The sequence below is a fragment of the Chiloscyllium punctatum genome, chromosome 38 (assembly GCF_047496795.1).
Source record: "Chiloscyllium punctatum isolate Juve2018m chromosome 38, sChiPun1.3, whole genome shotgun sequence".
NCBI classification, from domain to species: Eukaryota; Metazoa; Chordata; class Chondrichthyes; order Orectolobiformes; family Hemiscylliidae; genus Chiloscyllium; species Chiloscyllium punctatum.
Window position 1 is genome coordinate 11,924,643 of NC_092776.1, and position 25,275 is coordinate 11,949,917.

Genomic DNA, 25,275 nt, shown 5'->3' on the forward strand with positions numbered 1-25,275 from the left:
GGTGAGGTCGGTGGGGGGGAATGAACATCTAGAGATGGAGCGGACCCCTTACTCACAGGGAGGGTGAGAACGGAAGCCACGATATGTTGTAGCTGGGCCACTCCTACATGGGTTGATGGCCAGTGAGGTGCAGCAATAACCTACATCGACCTTGAACAGAGTAAACCCCCCAGGGTGTTTTGTGAAGAGAAGCATATCAAGTGGCAATCAGTTAAAGAAGCTGTTGGTGTTCCCCTGAAAAACAGTGTGAAGTAGTGGAAGAATTCATTGACTGATTACAAGGCTGCCATGTTGATCCATTCACCCTCTGCCCTTGGAAAACATTGTGAAGTACTGGAAGAATTGTTTTTTTTGCCTGGTAAGCAACCTTCCAGCTCTGTCTACGTCCTTACATTCCTACTGTCTCCATGAGGAGTCATTCACAACCCTTCAAATGCAAGTGTCGCTCTGCATATCAAACTGGAACTCAGAGCTGGAGCTTCATTCTTGGGTTGGTCTGATTGCTTGGACTGGCCTTTGACCCATTTATTTTCAAGTGCAGGGCTGGGGAAGTGCTAGCCTGGCACCAGGCACTCAGTCAAATTGTACAGGAACTGAGAATGGCAGAGAGATGGGAATTGGGAGGGAAGGCCAGTGGAATTTAACCACAGCCTGGGGATTCAGGCTTAAACCCGACTCAGCGAACCGAGAGACTCGGTCCTTACATGTTTCTGTCTTTTTCTTCAACAGCTTTGAAAAGCAGCTACACCTGCAACATCTGTAATGTGATCCTGAACTCGGTGGAACAGTTTCACGCTCACCTACAGGGCTCCAAGCATCAGAGCAAGTAAGCAAATCATTTTAAACAGCTTGTCGATGAAATAGCAGAGCATCAGATCTCATTGGAACTGAAAATACTGCTTCCCCAAAAGGCACTATAGAATAACAGATAGCCATGAGAGTGTTACTGGCTGGAGTATAATCAAGGGATTCACGGGTTTAAATATAGAATAATAGATCCTGGGAGTGAGTTACAGACTGGAATCTAATTTAGGTTTTTTTAATTCACTCATGGAACATGCACGTAGCTAGCTGGGCCAGCATTTATTGCCCATCCTTAGTTGCCCTTGAGAAGGTGGTGTGAGCTGCCTTCTTCAACGGCTGCATTCTGTGTGCGATAGCAAGGCCTACAATATACTTAGTTGTTCCAGGAACTTGACCCAGCGACAGTGAAGGAACAGCGATATATTTCCAAGTCAGGATGGTGAGTGACTTGGAGGGAAGCTTGAGGGTGATGGTGGTCCCATGTATCTGCTGCTCTTGTCCTTCTAGATGGAAATGGGTCATGGGTTTGGAAGATGCTGTCCAAGGATCTTTGGTGAATTTCTGCAGTGCATCTTCAAGATAGTACACACTGCTGCTACTGAGCATCGGTGATGGAGGGGTAGATGCTTGTGGATGAGGTGCCAATCAAATGGGCTGCTTTATCCTGGATAGTTTCAAGCTTCTTGAGTGTTGTTGGAGCCGCACCCATCCAGGAAAGTGGGGAGTATTCCATCACACTCCTGACTTGTATAGATGGTGGATAAACTCTGGAGAGTCAGGAGGTGAGTTACATGCTGTAGTATTCCTAGCCTCTGCCCTGCTCTTGTAGCCACTGTGTTTATGTGGCGAGTCCAGTTGAGTTTCTGGTCAATGGTAACTCCCAGGATGTTGATAGCGAGTGATTCAGTGATGGTAACACCATTGAATGTTAAGGGGTGGCTGTTAGATTGTCTCTAGTGGAGATGGTCATTACCTAACATTTTTGTGCTACAGTTGTTATTTGCCACTTGTCAGTCTGAGCCTGGGTTTTGTCCATGTCTTGTTGCATTTGAATATTGACTGCTTCAATATCTGAGGATTTGTGAATGGTGCTAAAATTGTGCAATCACTGGTAAACATCTCCATTTCTGACCTTATAATGGACGAAAGGTAATTGGTGAAGCAGTTGAAGATGGTTCAGCCTAGGACACTACCCTGAGGAACTCCTGCAGAGATGTTCTGGAGCTGAGATGACTGACCTCCAACAACCACAACCATTTGCCAGGTGTGACTCCAATCAGCTGATATCTGTTGATGCCACTTTTACTAGGTCATCTTGATTACACACTTGGTCAAGTACAGCCTTGATGTCAAGGGCTGCCACTCTCCCCTCCCCTCTGGAATTCAGCCCTTTCGTCCATGCTTGAACCAAGGCAGTAATGAGGTCAGGAGCTGAGTGGCCCTGGCAGAACCCAAACTGGGCATCACTGAACAGGGTATTGCTGAGCAAATGCTGCTTGATAGCACTGTTGATGACACCTTCCATCACTTTACTGATGATCGAGAGTAGACTGGTGGGGCAGTAGTTGGCCGGGTTGGATTTGTCCTGCTTTTTGTGTACAAGACATACCTGGACAATTTTCCACACTGACAGTGTTGTAACAGCAATGGAACAGCTTGGCTAGGGGAGCAGAAAGTCTGGAGCACAGGTCTTCAGTACTATTGTCAGAATGTTATCAGTGCTCATAGCCTTCACAGTATGCCGTGCCTCCAACTGTTTCTTGATATCACATGGAGTGAATCGTATTGGCTGAAGACTGGTATCTGTGATGCAACCACTGGAGGAAACTGTGATGGATCATCGACTCAGCACTTCTGGCTGAGGATTGTTGTGAATGTTAATGTGTTGGGCTCTTCCATCATTGAGGATGGGGATATTTGTGGAGCCTCCTTCTCCAGTGAGTCACTTAAATGTTCACCATCATTCACAACTGGATGTGGCAGGACTGCAGAACTCTGTTAGTTGTGGGATCACTTAGCTCTGTCTATCACTTGTTGCTTATATTGCTTGGCAATGAGGTAGTTCTGTTTGGTGACTTCACCAAGTTGGCACCTCATCTTCTGATATGCCTGGTGCTGCTCCTGCCATGCCCTCCTGCACTCTCCATTGAACCAGGGTTGATCCCCTGGCTTAATGGTACTGGTTGATTGGGGAATATGCTGGGACATACGGTTAGAGATTGTGCTGAAGTACAATGCTGCTGCCATTGATGATCCATAGCGCCCCATTGATGTCCAGTCTTGAGTTGCTAGATTTCTTTGACATCTGTTCCATTTAGCACGGCGATGGTGCCACACAACACGATGGAGTTTATTCTCAATGTGAAGGAAGGACTTTGTCTCTACAAGGATGTGCAGTGTTCACTCTTACTGATACCGTCCTGGACAGATGCATCTGCAGCCAGCAGATTGGTAAGGATGAGATCAAGTATGGTTTTCCCTCTTATTGGTTCCCTCTCCACCTGCAGCAGACCCAGTCTAGCAGCTACGTCCTTTAGGACCTGACCAGTTCAATCAGTCGTACTGCTGCTGAGCCACTCTTTGAAACTGATATTGCATAAGCAACGAGCGATAGACAGAGCTACCAACACCAACAGATCAGATCTAGGCTCCACATTCCTGCCACATCCAGTTGAACATTGTCATCCCCCACCCAGAATACATTGTGCACCCTTGCCGTCCTCAGTGCTTCCTCCAAGAGTTGTTCAATGTAGACGAGAACTGATTCATCAGCTGCGGGAAGACTGTGTGTGATAATCAGGAGAATTTTTCATTCCCTATGTTTAAGTGAAGCCATGAAGCTTCATGGGGTTTGGAGTCAATGTTGAGGAGTTACATACAGAATAGCAGATACCAGAGAGTGAGTTACAGACTGGAATCTAATCGAGGGGTTTGGGATGGGCTAGATACAGAATAACAGACACTGGGAATAAGTTACAGACTGGAATCTAATCGAGGAGTTTGGGATGGGTTATATACAGAATAACAGATACCCAAGAGTGAGTTACAGACTGGAATCTAATCGAGGGGTTCAGGATGGTCTATGAACAGAATATCAGATACCCAAGAGTGAGTTACAGACTGGAATCTAATCGAGGGGTTCAGGATGGTCTATATTCAGAATAACAGATATCTGGGATCTAATCGAGGAATTCGGGGAGGTTTACATATAGAATAACAGATATCCAGATGTGAGTTGCAGACTGGAACCAAATCAAACGGTTCGGAGGTGGGCTTTATGTATAGAAAAACAGGTACCCAGGAGTAAGTTACTGACTGGAATCTCGTTAAGAAGTTCAAGGTGGTTTATATAGAGGATAGCAGTTCCCTGGGAGTGAGTTATAGACTGTAATCTAATTGAGGGGTTCAGGGTGGCTTATACATAGAATAACAGAAACCCAGGAGTGAATTACAGATTGGAATCTAATTGAGGGGTTCAGGGGGTTTATATAAAGAATAAGTGACCCAGTTTGAGTTACAGGCTGGAATATAATTGAGGGAGTCAGGGGTTTCTGTTATGATGTAGAATATCTCACCTTTGGTACAGTACCAGTACTAAGCACTGTCTGGACCTGGACATTCTAATTAACAAGGAGTAACTGAGGGCTGCAGATGTTGGAGATCAGAGTCAAACACTGGCGGTGGAAAAGCACAGCAGGTAAGGCAGCACCTGAGGAGCAGGAGAGTTGACACTTCAGGCATAAGCACTTCATCAGGAATGTGGAGGTGGGATTGCAGCTGAGAGATAAATAGGAGGGTGTGGGTTGGGGTGGGGGTAAGGTAGCTGCGAAGGCGATGGGTAGATACAGGTGGGGGGTGATGGTAATAGGTCAGAGAGGAGGGTAGAGCAGATAGGTAGGAAGAAAGATGGACAGTTCAAGAGGGCAGTGCTGAGTTGGAGAGTTGGATCTGGGATAAGGTTGGGGGGCGGGGAGATGAGGAAACTGTTGATGTTGATGTCATGTGGTTGGAGGGTCCAAAGGCAGAAGATGAGGTGTTCTTCCTCCAGACATCGGGTGGCTTGGATTTGGTAGTGGAGGAGGTCCTGATCTTGCATGTCCTTGGGAGAGTGGGATGTGGAGTTGAAGTGATTGACCACAGGGCGATAAGGTTGTTTGGTGTACATGTCCCAGAGATGTTCCCTGAAACGTTCCGCAAGTTGGCGGATGTGTCCTGAAATGTTCTGCGAGTTTCAGGGAACATCTCCTAGGACACACATGAACCAAACATCCGTACTGCCCTGTGGCCGACCACTTCAACTTCCCCTCCGATTCTGCCAAAGACATGCAAGTCCTGGACCTCCCCCAATGCCAAATTCAAGCCACCCGACACCTGGAGAAAGAACACCTCTTCTTCCACCTTGGGACCCTCCAACCACACGACATCAATACCGACTTCGCCAATTTCCTCATTTCCCCTGTCCCAACCTTATCCCAGATCCAACCCTCCAACTCGGCCCCACCCTTTTGAACTGTCCCACCTGTCTATCTTCCATCCCACCTATCCTCTCCACCCTCTCTCTGACCTATCACCAACACCCCCCATCTGCATCAACCTATGACCTTCTCAGCTACCTTCCTCCCATCCCCACCCTCCTCTTTATCTCTCAGCCCTCTTCTCCCACCTCCCCCCTCCAGGTCCTCGTTCCTGATGAAGTGCTAATGCCCAAAACATCGACTCTCCTGCTCCTCGGCTGCTGCCTGACCTGCTGTGCATTTCCTGCACCACAATTTTCATTCCCATTAGCAAGTTTAAAAAAAACTTTGGAAATGGAGACTGTCTCTCCGAAAGATCACCGTTGGCATGTTTGTCTCTTATATGTCCTAATGCATCTTTCTGGTTGACTTCGAAGAACATACCTTGAACAGTGAGTGTTGGGCATTTTGTGATTTTAAAGTGGATTGTTAGCCTTGACCTTGTGACCTTTGATCAAGCAGTGTTTGGCCTAGTTTCTCCTGGTCAAAGCAATGATTTCCAATTGCTGTAGATTTTGTCCCGTAGCAAGGTCAAGACAATAAGATCACAAACCAATCATGGCTTGTGGCTATAAGTAAATAAGAGACTTTTTCACTGTAGAAATTGATCACTATGTTTCAAGGAGTTTTGTCTAATTTACTGGATTCAGTAAAATAGCTGTCGAGTGTTCCTCCAGTCATGTCAAACATAGTAGCAATCGATTAATTATGCAGTTTATCCTCAGATGATGATCGTTGTTGCAAGTCATTTAGATAATATTGAGTTATTTGGAACTCTGTCTCTTGGGGGGTAATTATTTTGCCATTGATCACTGATTTTAAACACAATCGCAATGGTTGCTATTGAGTGTATGCACTCAGGCCTATTGCCTTTGGCTCTTTAACATCCTCAGGATGCTCTCAAAATCCACAATGCAACAACTTACATTTCTAAAATGTTTTTGACATAGCAAGTCCTTCAAGTGCTACTCAAGAGCATTATCAATAAAAATTTGATACTGAGCCAGAGAAAGAAAATCTCAGGGCAGGCGTCCAAAGGTTTGGTCAGAGAAGTCAATTTTAAGGGACATCCTAAAAGAGGAAAGGGTGGTGGGGAGCTTAGAGGCTGGAAGAACCATTAATGTTGAAGTCATTGAAAATTGAGAGTATGCACAACTGCAGAATTGTTACAGCACCAAATTCTCAGAGAACAGGAAGGCTGAAGGAGATTAAAGATATGCAGAAGGTCGAGAAGCTTTTCTTTCTTGGCTTTCTGTTGCTGTCCCAGAGTTTGCTTATCCTGATGGCACAGTGGCTCATTGGTTAGCACTGCTGCCTCAAACCGCCAGGAACCCACATTCGATTCCAGCCATTGGCAACTGTGTGGAGTTTGCACATTCTCCCCATGTCTGCATGGGTTTCCCCCAGGTGCTCCAGTTTCCTCCCACAGTCCAAAGATGTCTAGGTTAGGTGAATTGGCCATGCTAAATTGCCCCATAGTGTTCAGGGATGTGTAGGTTAAGTGCATTGTCAGGGGTAAATGTAGAGTAATAGGGAAGAGGTTTGGGTGGGATACTCTTCGGAGGGTCAGTGTGGACTTGTTGGGCCAAAGGGCCTGTTTCCACACTGTAGGGATTCTATGATTCTGACACATTTCAGCCAAATTTTGATTCAGATTAGCCAGTGACTGATCGCACACCTAAAGCTATTTTAATTGGTTCTAATCTTCTTGCCATTACTGATCTATTTAAGAGCTTCCAGCTTATTTTGGAGCTTCTGGCTTTGTACCCTGGCTACTTCTAATTCTATCAGTTATACCCTTGTGTTGCATATTGTCAACTTCATAACCTGCTCTAATAACTGTCTAGCCTCTTCAATTTTGTGTTTATTGAAACCGAGACCAGTTCCACTTGCTGCTCCAGTGGTTGTTTGGTTTATTCTGTCCTGGTTGAGTCTCTTCACCAGATTATTGGCTTTTATTCTGAAGGGACTGCCTCATGAGTGATTTGTTGTATACTCTGTGCATCTCCACCTGTTTTTGCATGTCTGTCAATCATTTCAGTATTACTTTGGGCTCAAGCTAATGTTTCTGTAGCTGCTTCTTCTGAGCCTGATCTGTTTACATGCAAGTTGCTCCAAATCACCCTGTAAAACAGCAACCTTTTCACTGCATTGATAACAAAGAGCTCATATTTCATCCTGCTTCCTTTCCCTTATAGCTCTTCATACATCCTTGCGTGTGGAGCAATGTATCCCTGAAAGGTTTAATCACCTCAGAGAAAGGAAGCCCAAGTCTGAATTTCCCTGAGCTCATACTTCAGTCTCTTCCTCTTAAATGTTCATTTTTGTCTCCGTGGCAGAAATTTTAGCTCCACTGATTCAGAAGAGAGTGAAGTGTTCTTTCATATTCAGTTCTGCAAGTGTTTTTTGAATAGTCTTCTGCAATTTCTCTTTTATCTCAATTGTCTGACAGATTCCACAGATCATGACGAGTTTGAAGTCACAGCATGTTAGTTCAGAATATAGAACATCTGCGCTGTCTGTTGGATTAATTGGACTTGCGCATGGAATTAGTGGACTGTTATAAGTTGAAAGTTAGCTTCTCATGCCTGTGGGTGCATGTTTTTTAGAATTCAAAGAGGTGGTATCTTGGCAGTCAATCTTAATCGATGCTGAATGATCACCAGTTTTCTGAGGGCGGGCAAACTGAATTTTTGTAAACATGTCAAGCAGAATGTTGACCTTAATGTTCTCCCTGAGACTGAGTGTGACAATAGACAACATTCTGTCCTGTTGAATACATCATCAGATTCTAGTTTGCTGATCACTTTATGTTTATGCCTCTGGTGCGATACCAGATGGCCTTTTTGATGGCTTAAACATAGTCTTTGTGCATGGTCTTTTTGGGTCAGTAATTCTATCAGCTTTTGTTCAATTGCACTGCCTCTGTCATGTTCTGAATTAGTGATGCTGGAAGAGCACAGCAGTTCAGGCAGCATCCAAGGAGCAGCGAAATCGACGTTTCGGGCAAAAGCCCTTCATCAGGAATAAAGGCAGAGAGCCTGAAGCGTGGAGAGATAAGCTAGAGGAGGGTGGGGGTGGGGAGAAAGTAGCATAGAGTACAATAGGTGAGTGGGGGAGGGGATGAAGGTGGTAGGTCAGGGAGGAGAGGGTGGAGTGGATAGGTGGAAAAGGAGATAAGCAGGTAGGACAAGTCCGGACAAGTCATGGGGACAGTGCTGAACTGAAAGTTTGGAACTAGGGTGAGGTGGGGGAAGGGAAAATGAGGAAACTGTTGAAGTCCACATCGATGCCCTGGGGTTGAAGTGTTCCGAGGCGGAAGATGAGGCATTCTTCCTCCAGGCGTCTGGTGGTGAGGGAGCGGCGATGAAGGAGGCCCAGTACCTCCATGTCCTCGGCAGAGTGGGAGGGGGAGTTGAAATGTTGGGCCACGGGGCGGTGTGGTTGATTGGTGCGGGTGTCCCAGAGATGTTCCCTAAAGCGCTCTGCTAGGAGGCGCCCAGTCTCTCCAATGTAGAGGAGACCGCATTGGGAGCAACAGATACAATAAATGATATTAGTGGATGTGCAGGTAAAATTTTGATGGATGTGGAAGGCTCCTTTAGGGCCTTGGATAGAGGTGAGGGAGGAGGTGTGGGTGCAGGTTTTACAGTTCCTGCGGTGGCAGGGGAAGGTGCCAGGATTAGAGGGTGGATTGTAGGGGGGGCGTGGACCTGACCAGGTAGTCACGGAGGGAACGGTCTTTGCAGAAGGCAGAAAGGGGTGGGGAGGGAAATATATACCTGGGTGGTGGGGGTGGCGGAAATGTCGGCGGATGATTTGGTTTATGCGAAGGTTGGTAGGGTGGAAGGTGAGCACCAGGGGCGTTCTGTCCTTGTTACGGTTGGAGGGGTGGGGTCTGAGGGCAGAGGTGCGGGATGTGGATGAGATGCATTGGAGGGCATCTTTAACCACGTGGGAAGGGAAATTGCGATCTCTAAAGAAGGAGGCCATCTGGTGTGTTCTGTGGTGGAACTGGTCCTCCTGGGAGCAGATACGGCGGAGGCGGAGGAATTGGGAATACGGGATGGAATGTCATGTGCCTAGCGAAATTGATTAAAAGCTAGTGATTTCCTTTATGCATGCAAAAGGACACAGCTGCCTCGAGTCTTGCTATTTTTGGGTGGTCTATCGATTTTGTGAACCATCTCATTTGTACTTAGGACCCATAAACTTTGTTTACCATTAACGAATGCTGTAGCTCATCAACACAAAAAGTCTTTGGTTTGTCTGGCAAATTTTTCTAGAAAGTTGTCACAGGGGATGGATGGAATCACCAACTCAACAGTTCTGCTTCCAAGCTCCCCATCTGAAAAATCACATAATGAGACCTTGTCTCGAAATAAAAACTGTAAGAACTGCAGATGCTGTAAATCAGAAACAAAACCAGAAATTGCTGGAAAAGCTCAGCAGGTCTGGTAGGACTGAGGAATGGTCGCTCGACCTGAAATGTTAACTCTGATTTCTTTCCACAAATGCTGCCAGATATGCTGACCTTTTCCAGCAATTTGTTTGAGATTTTTTCTCTGCTTCTGATCAAAATATAATTAACTTCTGTCTGAAAGACATGAATTCTAGTGGATGAATATGGATTGAGAATTTTTAGCTCTTCATTTGTTAATCCTGATGTGTAAATTCTGTGCACACCTTAGTTCTCAATTGCTAAACAAATCTTAATAGCTTCTTCTCTGCATCAATATATCCATATTGAGAAAACATAACTCTGAATACTGTTTATTTTGTAAAAGCCAAAAAAGCTGTGGGGACGCTGTAAACAAAAACAGAAGTTGCTGGAAAAGCTCAGCAGGTCTGGCAGCATCTATGAAGAGAAATCAGAGTTAAATCTTCAGGTCCGGGTTCTAAGGAAGGGTCACCGTACTCAAAACGTTAACACTGTTTATTTTGTATTCTTTTAGGAAGTCTGCTGTGTCCCAATTTAAGCTAGGGAATTTTCTGGAAAGCTTGCTATAAATCTGTACCTTGATCACTTAATGCTCTCACATGAGATAAATTGGCCTCTCAGTAGGGATTAGTCTGTTTAGCAGCAAACTGTGTTTTCAACACTGTCTATAATTAACAAAGACATCAAAGGCTGGCTCATGCACTTTAGCATGTTTGAAGAAGGTTTTCCATGTGTTCAGTCTGTAGATTAACTTGTTTTCTGATTGCTCAAGCACGTCAGCCTCAAATCATGATGTTTGCCAATCCTGGTCCCCATATCATTTTAATAATAATAGTCTAATAATCAATCTATTGTCAGGGATTAATTAACTCAGTGGATTAAAGCAATGAAATGCTATATAGGTTATGAAGCAATCATTACAAGAACTAAATGATTTCTGTAAGTTCATGTAATTGTCAGGCAGAGTCACAATATTGTATACACGCAGCATATTGAGACTTTAAAGGTGATCTGTATTACACATAAACACATACACATATGGCAAACCCCACCTAGTCACGTGCAGTCATGAATGGGCAATGAATGCTGGCTGAGCCAGTGATATCCAAATTAAATAAAGACATACAAAATGTGTCCAGGGTGAGGGATAGAAGTGGTTGTCAAGGAACGGAGCTTATTACAGGTTTTTGTCTTCCAAATATTTAGCTGAAGAACATTTTTGATCATCCAACGCTGAAAGTCAGACGTGTAACATGATTGATCAGTGACAACAGAAGGGTTCGGAGAGATGGTGCTGAGGTGGCAGGTTATAGGTGTTCTTGTGAAAACTGAGGTTTTATTTTCTGGTAACATCATTGAGGGACAGCATGTGGATGAGAAAGATAATATTCAGGTATCAATTTTAAGGTGAGAGAAGAAAGGTTTAAAAGGGACTTGAGGGGCAACGTTTTCACACACAGGGTGATTGATATGTGCAAGAGGAAGTGGTAGATGTGGGTAAAGTTACAGCATTTAAAAGACATTTGGACAGATTCATGAATAGGAAAGGTTTAGAGGGATATGGGGCCAAACACAAGCAAGTGGTACAAGTTTAGCTTGGGAAACTTGGTCAGCATGGACAAATTGGACCATGTCTGATTCCGTGCTGTATGACCCTATGACTGTATGACAGTAATTATGTGAGATTCATTCATTGCAGTTGTATCGTCTACTCTCTTCACTCCAATAGGAGAGAGCACAGACTTACTAGGATCGAGCCTTGGTGCAATGGGTGGTACTGTTGCTTTGGAAATGGATTCAAGTTCCACTCTAGAGGCCTGAGTGCAGATTCTTGATTGATATCTCAGCGCAATCCTGTTCATAATAGTTGTGTTAATGCACCTGACTTTGTCTTCCTGACTTTTGTTCATATCAATGACCCAGAGATTAATCTGCAGTCTTTTGGATGATCTTTGGGTTGGTAAGCCCAGTGCCTTCTGAAGTCAGTTCAAAAGATCACTTGTTGTGAAGAGCAGACAGGTTCTCTCCAGGGTCGAGAATGTATTGCTGGAAAAACACAGTCAGGCAGCATCCGAGGAGCAGGAGAGTCGACGTTTCGGGCATAAGCCCTTCATCAAGAATGAGAATCCTGATGAAGGGCTTATGCTTGAAACATCAATTCTCCTGCATCTCTAGCATTTGCAGTCTTCACTTTCTCCAAGTTTTCTCCAGGGCCTGGTCCAATACTTGTATCACAAGTAGCATCACTAACATGGTTAATATGGTGGTGATAATGTGCTTTTCAGATTTTGCTGTGCACAAATTGACTGTCGCGTTTAATATCTGTGACTATGCTTTAATAACGTTTCATCAGCTGTAAAGCACTTTGAGACACACTGACACCATGAAATCAGTGATAGAAATACAAGCATCTTGAATATATTTGTAGATGAAAGTTGATAAATTCCCATGAACTGATGGTGTACATTCCAGAGTGTTTGAAGAAAATGGCAAAAGAGATAGTTGATGTATTGGTGATTATCTTCACGAATTCTGCAATGATCCCTGCAGATTGGAAGAAAGCAAATGTCACTGCTCTGCATAAGAAGGGAGCAAGAGAGAAAACAGGGCACTGCACATCTGCTGGTTTACCTGGTCAGTAACAGGGAAAATGATAGAATTTATTTCAAAGGCTGGAATAAATAGATACCTGGTTGTTAAAGAACATAAGCATTGTATCCCAGTACAGGCCCTTTGGCCCTCAGTGTTGCTGTGGCTTGGGAAACCAATCTGAAGCCCATCTAACCCACACTGTTCCATTCTGGTATATATGCTTATCCAATGACCATTTAAATGTCCTTAAAGTGGGCAAGTCCACTACTATTGCAGGCAGAACCTACCTATGACAGTTGTCCTATATCTATCACCCCTCAATTTAAAGCTATGTCCCCTTGTGCTAGCCATCAGTATCTAAGGAAAAAGGCTCTTACTGTCCACCCTATCTAACCCTCTGATTATCTTATATGTCTCAATTAACTCACCTCTCATTGTTAGTGATCTGATAGGGCATTGTCAGCATGGATTTGTAAATGGGAAATAATGTTTGATGAATTTGCTGGAAATTTTTGAAGATGTTACTGACAACATTGGATAAAGGAGTTCCTGTGGTGAAGTATAATTAGATTTTCAGAAGGCTTTTGATAAAGACCCCTACCGAAGACTAGATAGAAAGCTGAAAGCACAAGGGTTAGAAAGTAATATACCAACATTGATTAATAATTGGCTAACAGACAGAAAGCAGAAAGTAGGGATAAATTATTCATTCAGCTTTGGCAGCCTGTGACTTGGTTCAGTGAGGAGCACTCCTTGTGGTTACTGCAAGGATCAGGATTTGTGCCCCAGCTGTTCACAATTTTAATCAATGATTTGGAGGTGAGGACCAAATGTAATATTTCCAGATTTACAGTGTGTTGTTAGGAAGATGTAAAGCAGTTTCAAGAGGATTTGTACAGGCTTAGTGAACAGGCAAACATAAGGCATCTAGGACTCCTTACTGATAAATCAATGAAAGCGACATACAGATGCAGGATGATATTAGTTGCAAAAGTAGTGAAGCCTTGCTTCAACTGCATAGGAACTTGTTTAGACCAAATTTGTGTGCAGTTTAGATCTCCCCGTCTTAGGGAGGATATTATAGCAAAAGAAGGGGTGAAATGAATGTTCACCGGATTTGTTACCAGGATGGTGGGACCATCCTATGAAGAGAGATTGGGCCTGTATTCTCCAGAGTTTTGAAGAATGAGAGGTGATCCCACTGAAACCGACAAATTGCTTAAAGAGCTAGACAGGGGAGTTGCAGGTAAGATGTTCGCCCTGACTGGGGAGTCTAGAACGAGGGGACATTATTTCAAAAGAAGTGGGATGCCATTTTGGTTTGAGATTAAGAGAAATTGGTTGCGAATTTTGGAAATTCTCTACACCAGAGGGCTGTGGAAGCTCAGTCTTTGAGTTAAGGTAGAGATTGATAGATTTCTGCTTACCAGTGGTGTACAGGGTGATGGAGATAGAGTGAGTAAAAAGCATTGAAGTGTTCAATCAGTCATGATTGTATTGAACAGACTGAATGGCCTACTCCTGTTCCCATGTTCCTAATGTAAATCATCCTGTTAGCTTGTTCATTCTGACGGAAGCATGTTTCTCTCTCTCCACCCCCCCCCCCCCCCCCCCCCTCTTTATCTCTCTCTCATGTCCCTGAATTGAATGGATGGCTAAAGTCTATCATCATACATATTAATCATCTCTCCCCTCTGTGCTTGTGGAAGTGTTATTCACGATCATACGGAGTTACAAATGCCGTGAATGTCATGGTCAAGGTCAAGGGAGGATGGAGGTCATGTCATTGAAATTCCAACAACAGGCAACCAATTGGAACCATCAGAAATGAGTTTTCCTTTCTCTCTCTCTCTCTCTCTGAAATAAGTCTGTTTTTAGCTACTCGACAAGAGCCTTGACTTGGCACCCGCTGCCTTGGTCTTTGCATTTGTAGCTCAGGGGAGCCTTTGGGAAGAAGCACATGCAGGAGAATCTCAAAGGCACACAGGCCTGTTTGTGCAGCATGCTGAGCTTGGCTCATTCAGAACAGTCTGTATTCGCAGGCTCTCCACTGAGATTTGAACGCTTTCTTTTGTGAGCAGTAAAATGCCATCTAGCCCTTGACGGAGAGCTTTGTGTTAAAGAAAAACACCAGTAATATTATTAAAATATCCGGTTTTGATTGATTGCCTGTCATTTTTGGGAGCATTGACATCTCCGACAGTGCTGAGGGCTGGTTGAAACAGCAAGTAAATATTCAGTGGAAAGGCCATGGAGAATGAGGAACAGAATGAGGGACGCAGTAATATTGATAAACTCAAAACAAGAAAGAACAAAGAGAGGTTGTTTACTTGAGGTGAACAGCTTAGCAATATTCCCCTCTGTAACATCACTCATCTCTCCCCCTGCCTCAGATGACCTGCTCAAATCCTTAGATCTCACACTCTCCCGTACTATCTCTTATTAGCCACCTTACATTAACTTGAAATCATGAAACTCTGCCATTAGGACCCCAAATCCAGTTCACCCATCATCTCTGTGCTCACTTTCCCACACTGGTTCACTGTCCACCAACGTCTCACATCCCAATCTCACAGTTCAGTCTCTGCATCGCCTCCTCTCTTCCTGTCCCCTCTCCTCCAGTCCCCTCTCCCCTCTCTTCCAGTCCAGCAACTCAGCAAACAATCTCCAACTCTGACCTCTTGCCCAACCTGGATTTTGACCAAGCCACTATCTGCAAACACACCTTTACCTGCCAGGGCCCTATGTTTTAGAATTCTTTCCCCAAAGGTCACAGCGTGCCCCAACAGGAGAACATCCCTCCCACACCCCCACCTCAACACCATCCTGCCACTTCTGCTGTGACCCTCAACATCTGTGGATCTACCCGAGGATGGGAGTGGTGTTGAGGAGGGGTTCCTTCATTACTGATGGGCCAGTTCCTGCAAAGCCGTGGCAGATTCCCATCTCCTCACGTACCTCGTCACCCTCCCTAGCCCACCTTCCAAGCCCACTTTACACTGTGCACCCACCCTCCCTGCCAGCCTGCTCCCAGGGTTGGGGCAGGAAGGATTGAAATTCTATTCTGTACTGGGCATTTACTCAGTTCCAGTCAGAACTAAAGAATATATAAAAACATATGAACACGTAGCACAACATTCCAACAGTAGTATTGAAGAGTTGTGCCCCAAAGCTTGCCATACCCTAAGCCAAGCCCTTCCATTACAGTTACAACAGTGACACAATGTGGAAATTTGCCCAGATATGTTCTGCACGTAAAAAGCAGGACAAATCCAACCCAACTAATTAACACCCCATCAATCCACTCTCAATCATCAGTCAACTGCTATCAAGCAGCAGCTGCTCAGCAATAACCTGCTCAGTGACGCACAGTTTGGATTCTGCCAGGGCTACTCACCTCTTGACCTCATACAGCCTTGGTTCAAACATAGAACATAGAATATAAGACATTACAGCGCAGTACAAGCCCTTCAGCCCTCGATGTTGCACCGACCTGTGGAATCAATCTGAAGCCCGTCAAACCTACACTATTCCATTCTCCTCCATATGCCAATCCAATGATCATTTAAATGCCCTTCATGTTGGCAAGTCTATTGTTGCAGACAATGTATTCCATGCCCCAACTACTCTCTGAGTAAAGAAACTGCCTCTGACATCTGTCCTATATCTAAAACCCCTCAATTTAAATCTATGTCCCTCATGATAGCCAGGAAAAAGGCTCTCACTGTCCACCCTATCTTACCCTCTGATTATCTTATATGTCTCAATTAAGTCACCTCTCAACCTTCTTCTCTCTAATGAAAATAGCCTCAAGTCACTCAACCTTTCCTCGTAAGTCCATCCCTCCATGCCAGGCAACATCCTAGTAAATCTCCTTTGAACCCTTTCCAAAGCTTCCACATCCTTCCTATAATGCGATGATCTGAACTACACGCAGTACTCCAAATGTGGCCGCACCAGAGTTTTGTACAGCTACGGCATGATGTCATGTTTTAGAAACTCAATCCCTCTACCAATAAAAGCTAACACACCGTATGCCTTCTTAACAACCCTATCAACCTGGGTAGCAACTTTCAAGGATCTATGTACCTAGACACCAAGATCTCTGCTCATCTACACTACCAAAAATCTTACCATTAGCCCAGTACTCTGCATTCCTGCTGCTCCTTCCGAAGTGAATCACCTCACACTTTTCCGCATTAAACTCCATTTGCCACTTCTCAGCCCAACTCTGCATTTTATCTATGTCCCTCTGTAACCTACAACATTCTTCATCACTATCCACAACTCCACCGACCTTAGTGCCATCCACAAATTTACTAATCCATCTTTCTATGCACTCATCCAGGTCATTTAAAAAAGATGACAAACAACACTGGACCCAAAACAGTTCCTTGCAGTACCCCACTGGTAACTGAACTCCAGGATGAATATTTCCCATCAACCATCACCCTCTGTCTTCTTTCAGCTAACCAATTTCTGATCAAAACTGTGAAATCACCCTCAATCACATGCCACCATATTTTGTGCAATAGCCTACAGTGGGGAACCTTATCAAATGCCTTATGAAATCCATATCCATCACATCAACTGCTTTACTCTCAGCCATCTGTTTGGTCACCATCTCAAAGAACTCAATAAGGTTCGTGAGGCACAACCTTAACCCTTCACAAAACCCTAATCAACTTACTCCTCTCTAGATGATTATAAATATAACCCTTTCCAACACTTGACCCATAACCAAAGTAAGGCATGCTGGTCTATCATTTCCAGGGCTGTCTCTACTCCCTTTCTTGAACAAGGGAACAACATTTGCTATCCTCCAGTCTTCTGGCACTACTCCTGTAGACAATGATGACATAAAGATTAAAGCCAAAGGCTCAGCAATCTCTTCCCTGGCTTCCCAGAGAATCCTAGGATAAATCCCATCTGACCCAGGGGACTTATCTATTTTCACACTTTCCAGAATTGCTAACACCTCCTCCTTGTGAACCTCAATCCCGTCCAGTCTAGTAGCCTGCATCTCTGCATTCTCCTTGACTACGTTGTCTTTTCCAAGTGTGAATACTGACAAAAAGTATTCATTTAGCACTTCCCCTATCTCCTTTGACTCCACACACAACTTCCCACTACTGTCCCTGATTGGCCCTAATCTTACTCTAGTCATTCTTTTATTCCTGATATACCTGTTGAAAGCCTTAGGGTTTTTCTTGATCCTATCCCCCAATGACTTCTCATGTCCCCTCCTGTCTCTTCTTAGCTCTCTCTTTAGGTCTTTCCTGGCTAACTTGTAACTCTCAAGTGCTCTAACATGGACTAAAGAGCTGAATTCCAGAGCTGAGATGAGACTGATAGCTCTTGACATCAAGGCTATATTCATCCAGGTGTGGCATCAAGGAGCCAACTAGAATCATTGGTTATCAGGGGGCAAAATTCCCACTGGTTTTGAGCACTACACTCTTCGATTCTTAAAGGGACACTATCCCAACATAACACACAGCAACTCGAATATATAACAATTTCCAACACTCCTTACTCTGAGAACAATCTTAGATTCTTTCATTCTTATGGTACATTTGTTGAGTCATGAATGGTAATTTCATAATTTAGACTAATAACTTTGAGCTTCTCGCTCTCTAGATTAGAGGGAGTAGTTTGAGCCAAGTCTGCAGCTCTCACAACTGCAGACATATTTTGCTTTATCTTCCATCCAGTAATTTGTACATTTGCTCGAAACGACGACTCTCCTGCTCCTCGGATGCTGCCTGGCCGGCTTCGCTTTTCCAGCACTACACTTTTCAACATTGAATGGTGTGTGTACTCTTTTCAGTTAGGGTGACCGCCCTTCCCCCAGTGGTATATTTCCATTATCCAGGCAGAGATGGAGCTCACAGGCAGATTCCTGCTGCCTCTCTGTTTCACGCTTGTAATGTCACAAATGAGAATTGGCAGCAGGGTACTGCAGGTCATTCCGTGTCTAGAATGGAGAGTTAGGTCAGCTCAAAGCGTGAGTAAATTGTTCGCCGTGCTCTCCTGAACATCAGTAGCGGAGATTCTTTGAAGCCCCGATGAGAGAATTAGCGACCTGGAGGAGCTGGGCACATCAAGGTGAATATGAAAACTTTCTCTTCTCTGACAGATTGCTGAAATGTTGACAGCAATATTTTGCAATTATATAGCGCCTTTAATATCGTAAAATACCCCAAGGACCTTCACAGGAGAAATTAAGCTATTAAAGCAGGAGAGTAAAAGCTTTCTCAAAGAAAATAATGCCATAATGTGTTATCAAAAGAGACCACTCAACCCCTTATGCCTGTTCTGGCTGTTTTGAAAGAGCTATTTAATTTGTTCAGCTCCCACAATATTTCCAAATAACTCCATAGACCTTTTGTCTTAAAGTGGTTTTTTTTCCCGATTCCCTTATTCACATTCTAATTGAATTTGCCAGCACCCCCTTTAAAGCAATGTAATCCCAATGTAAGATAAGAAACAGGAGCAGGAATAGGCCATTCAGCCCCTCGAGTTTGCTCCATCATTCAATAAACCAAGGCTGATCTGATTGTGTCTTCAACTCCACCTTCATGTCTGCACCAGTAATATTTTACACCATTGTAGGTCAAAAACCCATCTGCGGAGACAAACAATTTTGAGTCCACTATGCCTCACTGAAACTGAAGAGGGCTGCGTTTTATGCTGTAGGAGAAAGAGGCAGAGAAGAGGAACAGCTGGGACAGATGGGAAAAACGCTCCAGAGCAAAAGGTAAAAGGAGTGCCAATGGTAACGGAGAAGTGATAATGGTAGAAGAGTAGGTGTTAATAGAAGAAAATGAGCCAGCTCTGCTGAGAGAAAATCTAAAGTAGACAGGCCAGAGGCTGGAAGAACATAGCAAGCCAGGCAGCTTCAGGAGGTGAAGAAGTCAATGTTTCGGGTATAACTCTTCTTCCGGACTCAGGGTGGGTTTGGGGGAAGCTGTAGATAAAAGGAGTGGCGGGGACAGGGTGGTGAGGTGGGGATAGGTGAAGACAGGTAGTGGCTACGCCCTGGGGTTGGTCATTGGGAGGAATGAATCTGGTTGGTGGCAAAGAGCAGTGGCAGTGATGGGGACAGGGTGGGAAGGGAGGCAGGGGATTAGGAGGGGTGTTATTTGAAATTGGAGAACTCAATGTTAAGTCCTCCGGGTTTCGGGTGCCCAGACGGAAGATAAGGTATTGTTCCTCCAATAGGTGCTATGGTTTGTTTAGGCAATGGAGGAGGCCACGGATGGTCATCTCGGAGAGGGAGTGGGAAGGGGGAATTGGAATAGGCGGTGACTGCGAGGTCCGGTCAATCCCAGTGGGCCCGGCTGCGATGCTCGGTGAAATGTTCCCTAAGTTTACATTCAGTCTCCCCAATGTAGAGATGACCACATTGGGAGCACTGATGCAATAAACTAAGTTGGAAGAGAGGCAGGTGAACCTCTATCTCACCTGAGAGGACTGTTTGGGACCTTGGATGGAGATGTGGAGGGTGGTGTGCTGGCAGGTTTTGCGTCTTTTGTGGTTGCAGGGGAAGGTACCTGGGGGTTCGGTGGTGGGGGTGACGTGAACCAATGAACTTCAGACATAATGGTCCTTGCGGAAGGCTGAGAGGGTGGGAAGGGAAGATGTTCTTGGTGATGGGGTTCATTTGGAGTTGGTGGAAGAGTTTGAGGATGATGCGTTGGAAGTGGAGACTGGTAGGGTGGTAGATGAGGCCAAGGGGTCTTTGTCCTTACTGTGTTGGGGGGAAGGAGGTGAAGGGGTTTAGGTGGAACAGGGAATGGAGGTGATGCAGCAGAGGGCTGTCTGGATGATAGAGTGAGGAAAAGCACATTGTTCAAAATAGGTGGACACCTGGGATGCTCGCAAGTGGAATGTCTCCTCGTCCGAGCAGATGCGGCGGAGATGAAGGAATTGGGAGAATGGGATGGAGTTCTTGCAGGATAAATCTACTGCATACAAGCCAATAGAATTGGGGGATATGTGATAGGAGGAGAGATGTCATCAAAATGGATGACAGAGGTCATGCTTTGAAATTGTGGAACTCAATGTTGAGTCCTGAAGGCTATATACCAAGGAGTACAGCACACCACCACTTTCTCAATGGCAATTAGGGATGGGAAATAAATGTTAGCCTATCCCATGTGCGAATTATATAAAAATAACTTAAAATTTATGGTGATCCATTTGACAGGATCTACAAAAATTAATTTTTGATGCTGGGGAGATTGGTGCTCTTAAATCTGATCAATAAAATGTTGGTGAGTGAAGGTTTCTTGGGATGTGGAACAAAAGTGATTAACTGGACCTAAGACACAATTGAATAGCAGAGATGTCTCAAGGGTCTGAATGGCATCCTACAGTTCCTATTCTCTCCCAGTTGTTTTAACTCCATATTGAAAAGGGAATAAGTAATGCCAGCTGCAAAAACCAAGCCCAATAATTGTGTGAGAAATTTGCATATTCCTCATTAATTGCTATTTAACAAGCTGTTAACGTGCAAAGAAGCAACATTAGCACTGGTCCTTTCGCTTGTTGTGCGTCATTCAATTTTACTCACAGGAATTATTTAAATGAACCAAACCTCGGGAATTTACTCTTTCTTAAAGGAGCCTCAAGATAATTGCAACAGAGCTCAAGGTAAACAGAGTGGTCTGTATTCATTTAAAGAGTGATTAACAGATAGTTGCCGCATCTGATGGAGTGTGTAAAGCTGGCTGCTGGGATCTGACGACACTGATGGGTGGCAGGGCAGAATTTTCCTCTGTGGATTTCTGAAACCCCACCACCAAGCTGAGGTGGAGAATCAGAAGTCTGCATTTATGGGGGAAACTGTTTCTCAATGTAATTTTATCCCAGGATTCCAGTTAATGACCGGAGGATCATAGCAATCCAAATCCTTACAGTGTGGAAGCAGGCCATTCAATTCATCAAGTGCACACCAACCCTCTAAAGAGCACCCCCATCCCTGTAACCCTACATTTCCCATGGCTAATCCACCTTGCCTGCACATGGGACACTAAGGGAAATTTAGCAAGACCAATCCACCTTCCCTTGGCGTATTTGGACTGTGAGAGGTAACCAGAACACCAGGTTACAAACAGAGGGAGAATGTGCAAAGTCCACACAGACTGTCACCTGAAGCTGGAATTGAACCCAGGTCCCTGGTGCTGTGAGGCAGTAGTGCTAACCACTAACCCATCATGCCACTCCACAGGCGTGCCATCAATAGGCTCACTATCTATGAGAATAGGTCTCAAAGCTGAAAGGTCAATCCAAAGCATTCCAGGAGCAGCAGAACTTCAAAGCAGGTTAATGAGGGGAACAGCACTTCAAAATGAAGGCACCTTCTCTCCAGCTTTAAGTTTAACTGCATAAATAGGGATTTGCAGTTCGACATTCCTAGTGCAGTTAGAGAGGTGCAGATGTGTGTATGGAAGGGATGGAGAACCTCTACAAATGGTTCCCTGGCTGTAGTGTAAGAACCCCAAAGGTGCCACCATGGATGAAGGCTTCCAAGAAGTTGATCTGGGACGCATCACTTGTGGACATCTGAAGGCCAAGTGGGAAGTGAACCTTCTTAACTAATTGCATCGGCTTTCTGTGTTGTACATGATTCTGAAAGAGTTACTGCTCAAGTGGCATTAAACTCCACCCAGTTTGATTATGTCACATAGTGGAGTATCAAACAGACTTTAATTTGACTTGATTTGATTTATTGTAGTCAATGTACCTAAGTACAGTGAAAAGCATTGTTTGTGAGCAGTACAGGTAGATCATAGTAAGCATGGACGTACAGATCATAGAGAGCTTAGACAGAGTGAAGCATCCAGGTTACACTGCAAGGAGGTGCATGAAACAAGATCAGCATTAACAAGGTCAATGTTATTTAAAGTTAGAGAATCCATACATCAGTCTAATAACGGCCAGGAAGAAGCTGTTCCTGAACCTGCTGGTGCATGTGTTCAGGCTTCTGTATCTTCTGCCTGACAGATGAGGTAGTAGGAGAGCATTACTGGGGTGGGATGGGTCTTTGATGTTGGCAGTCTTTCTGCAGTTAATGGAGTCCATGGATGGAAGGTTGGCTTCTGTGATGGTCTGGGCTCTGCACACCACCTTCTGTAGTTTCTTACCGTCCTGGAAAAAGCAGTCATCGTACCAGGCTGTTGTGCCCCGGGATAGTAAGCTCTCGATGGTACATCTGTAGAAGTTGGTGAGGGCCCTTATGGACATGCCAAATTTCCTGAGCTGCCTGAGAAAGGTGTTGTGCACTAGATCCCAATAAGGTCAGAAGTGACATACCTGGCTGTTGATAGTCTGAAGTAATCATGCCTACATCACTGATGTGACAAATGCTACGATGCAATAAATTCTCTTTAAGATGAGTGCCTCTCCTTAAGATTCACTAGAGGTCTGTCTTCTACCCTCAATAATTAATAGGTATTGGACTCAACATGGAATGAAGCATTGGTAGAATTCTTGTGGTGCAATGGTAGTGTCACTCCCTCTGAGCTGGAAGGCCTGTGTTCAAGACCCACCTGCTCCAGAGGTGTGTAATAACATTTCTGAACAAGTTATTTAGGAAAGCATCTAGAGAGGAGGATTAGTGCCTGCACGCACCGTAACTCCCCAGAACCCAATACAACATAGTGATCTGGAGTGCATTGTAACATTGAAGAGAAGCCATTCAACCTAAAGTAAAACACTGAAAACAAGCTGCTTTACTGCTTTAAATGCATTCAGCAGACACAGTCAGTTGGCAGCTGAAACACATAGACAAGCAGTCGCCAACACTGGTTGGGCTCTTGTGGCACAGTGATAGTAGGCAGAAGGGCTTTTGCCCGAAACGTCGATTTCGCTGCTCGTTGGATGCTGCCTGAACTGCTGTGCTCTTCCAGCACCACTAACCCAGAAGTGGGTACTGCAGATACTGGAGATTAGAGTCAAGATTAGAGGGGTGCTGGAAAAGCACAGCAAGTCAGGCAGCATCCGAGGAGCAGGCAAATTGAATTTTGGGCAAAAGCCCTCCATCATTCCTGATGAAGGGTTTTTGCCTGAAACATCGATCTTCCTGCTCCTTGGATGCTGGCAAAGTGATAGTCTCCATGCCACTCAACTAGGAAGTTCCACCTCCTTCAGAGGTGTGTAATAACATCTGTGGATAGATTTATCGGAAAATATCAGCAACGCTGGTAGAATTGGTAGCATTCCACCGGGAAGAACCTCACCTAAGAGGTGCAGAAATTTGTTGTCAGTTAGAAGGTGAATGAAGGCTAGCCACAAGGGAAGGGATAGAGTCCTTATAGATGGATCCTCTGTTGAACTAGTTGGGAGCTAGTGAAGTGACGTTGGAGATCCTTGAGAGCAATAGGTAGAAGTTTTGCACCAAAAGCGCAAAAGACCATGCTGGGAAGGGTAATAATACCCTTCCAAACTAGCACCACTCCAATGTCAGAAATCCCCACAAGCACAGCTACAGTAAACAAAGCAAAGGTGTGAGATTAAATTATCCCGAGGCCACAGCATTGGAAAAGTGATGCAATTTATTTGAGGAGACAAGAAAGCAGATGAATCAGATTTAAAGGAAGAACCAAATGGAAGAAGAAAATTTGAAGAATCTTTATGAGATTGGGCTCTGACTGTTTCACCCACAGCTTCAACAAAATAAAAATTCTGAAAGCTGCAACTGCAGTTTATTTTAGGAATTACACAAGGAGGTCTGCATTGTGATTTTGTGCAGAGAAACAACTGACTCCCCTATGGAGAAGCAGGAAACCTCCACCTTGGATGAGATGGCAGAGACCCTCCAGAAAGCAGGAAGCCATTGAGTATGAGGCGTCTTTAGAATAAGGGGTCAGCCATTTATGATTGGAATGAGGTTTGTGAATCTTTGAAATGCTCTACCTCAAAGAGCTCGGATTCTCATTTCTTGGGTCCATTCAGTGAAAGAGTTTATTAGAATTGAGGTAGCCTAGGGATATGAGAATCCTTAGGTGTGGTGAGAATGACTGAGTGTGACATCAAGGAGTTCAAGCTAAGTTGGAATCAGTTGGAATTGGGTAGGAAACACCTGTCACATCTGGTATGGTGGTTCCATTAGCTCAATTGGCTGGATAGCTGGTTTGCATTGCAGAGTGATGCCAATGGCACGGGCTCCATTCCTGCACTGGCTAAGATTACCATGAAGGACTCTCCTTCTAAACCACTCCCCTTGCCTGAGGCATGGTGACCCTTGGGTTAAACCACCACCAGTTGTCTCTCTCTCTAATGACAGAGCAGCCCAATGCTCCACTATGACTATGATGGCTTTACCTTCTCCTTTACATTACCTAAGGTTAGAAGTGGGGATGATTGCACAATGTTCACCACCATATGCAACCCTTCAGATACTGAAGCAGTCCATGTGCAAGTGCAGCAAGATCTGGACAATATCCAGGCTTTTGGGCTGATAAGTGGCAAGTAATATTTGCACCACACAAATACCAGGAATGACCATGCTTTATTCCTGATGAAGGGCTTTTGCCCGAAACGTTGATTTCGCTGCTCGTTGGATGCTGCCTGAACTGCTGTGCTCTTCCAGCACCACTAATCCAGTATTTGATTTTCAGCATCTGCAGTCATTGTTTTTACCATCCTCAATAAGAGACAATCCAACCACCGACCCTTGACATTCAATGGCATTACCATCACTGAAACCTCATTAAAAACATCCAGGAGTGATCATTGACTAGAAACTCAATTGAAATCAGCTTATGAACACAGTGGCTACAAGACTAGGTCAGAAATTATAAGTACTTCAATGAATGGCTCACCTGGTGACTCCCCAAAACCTGTCCACCATCAACAAAGCACAAGTTATAGAACCATAGAATCCTTACAGTGCAGGTAGAGTCCATTCAGCCCATC

At 44.6% G+C, this 25,275-nt stretch overlaps 1 protein-coding gene across 3 annotated transcripts in view; it reads left to right on the top strand.

The window, feature by feature from the left end:
* LOC140463341 (zinc finger matrin-type protein 4) overlaps window positions 1-25,275 on the top strand; it is a 394,724-nt gene that overhangs the window by 301,995 nt on the left and 67,454 nt on the right. For all 3 annotated transcript variants that reach the window (XM_072557164.1, XM_072557166.1, XM_072557165.1), the window contains one exon: window positions 730-826. In XM_072557164.1, coding sequence (XP_072413265.1) covers window positions 730-826 — 97 coding nt within the window. The remainder of the gene's footprint in view (window positions 1-729; window positions 827-25,275) is intronic.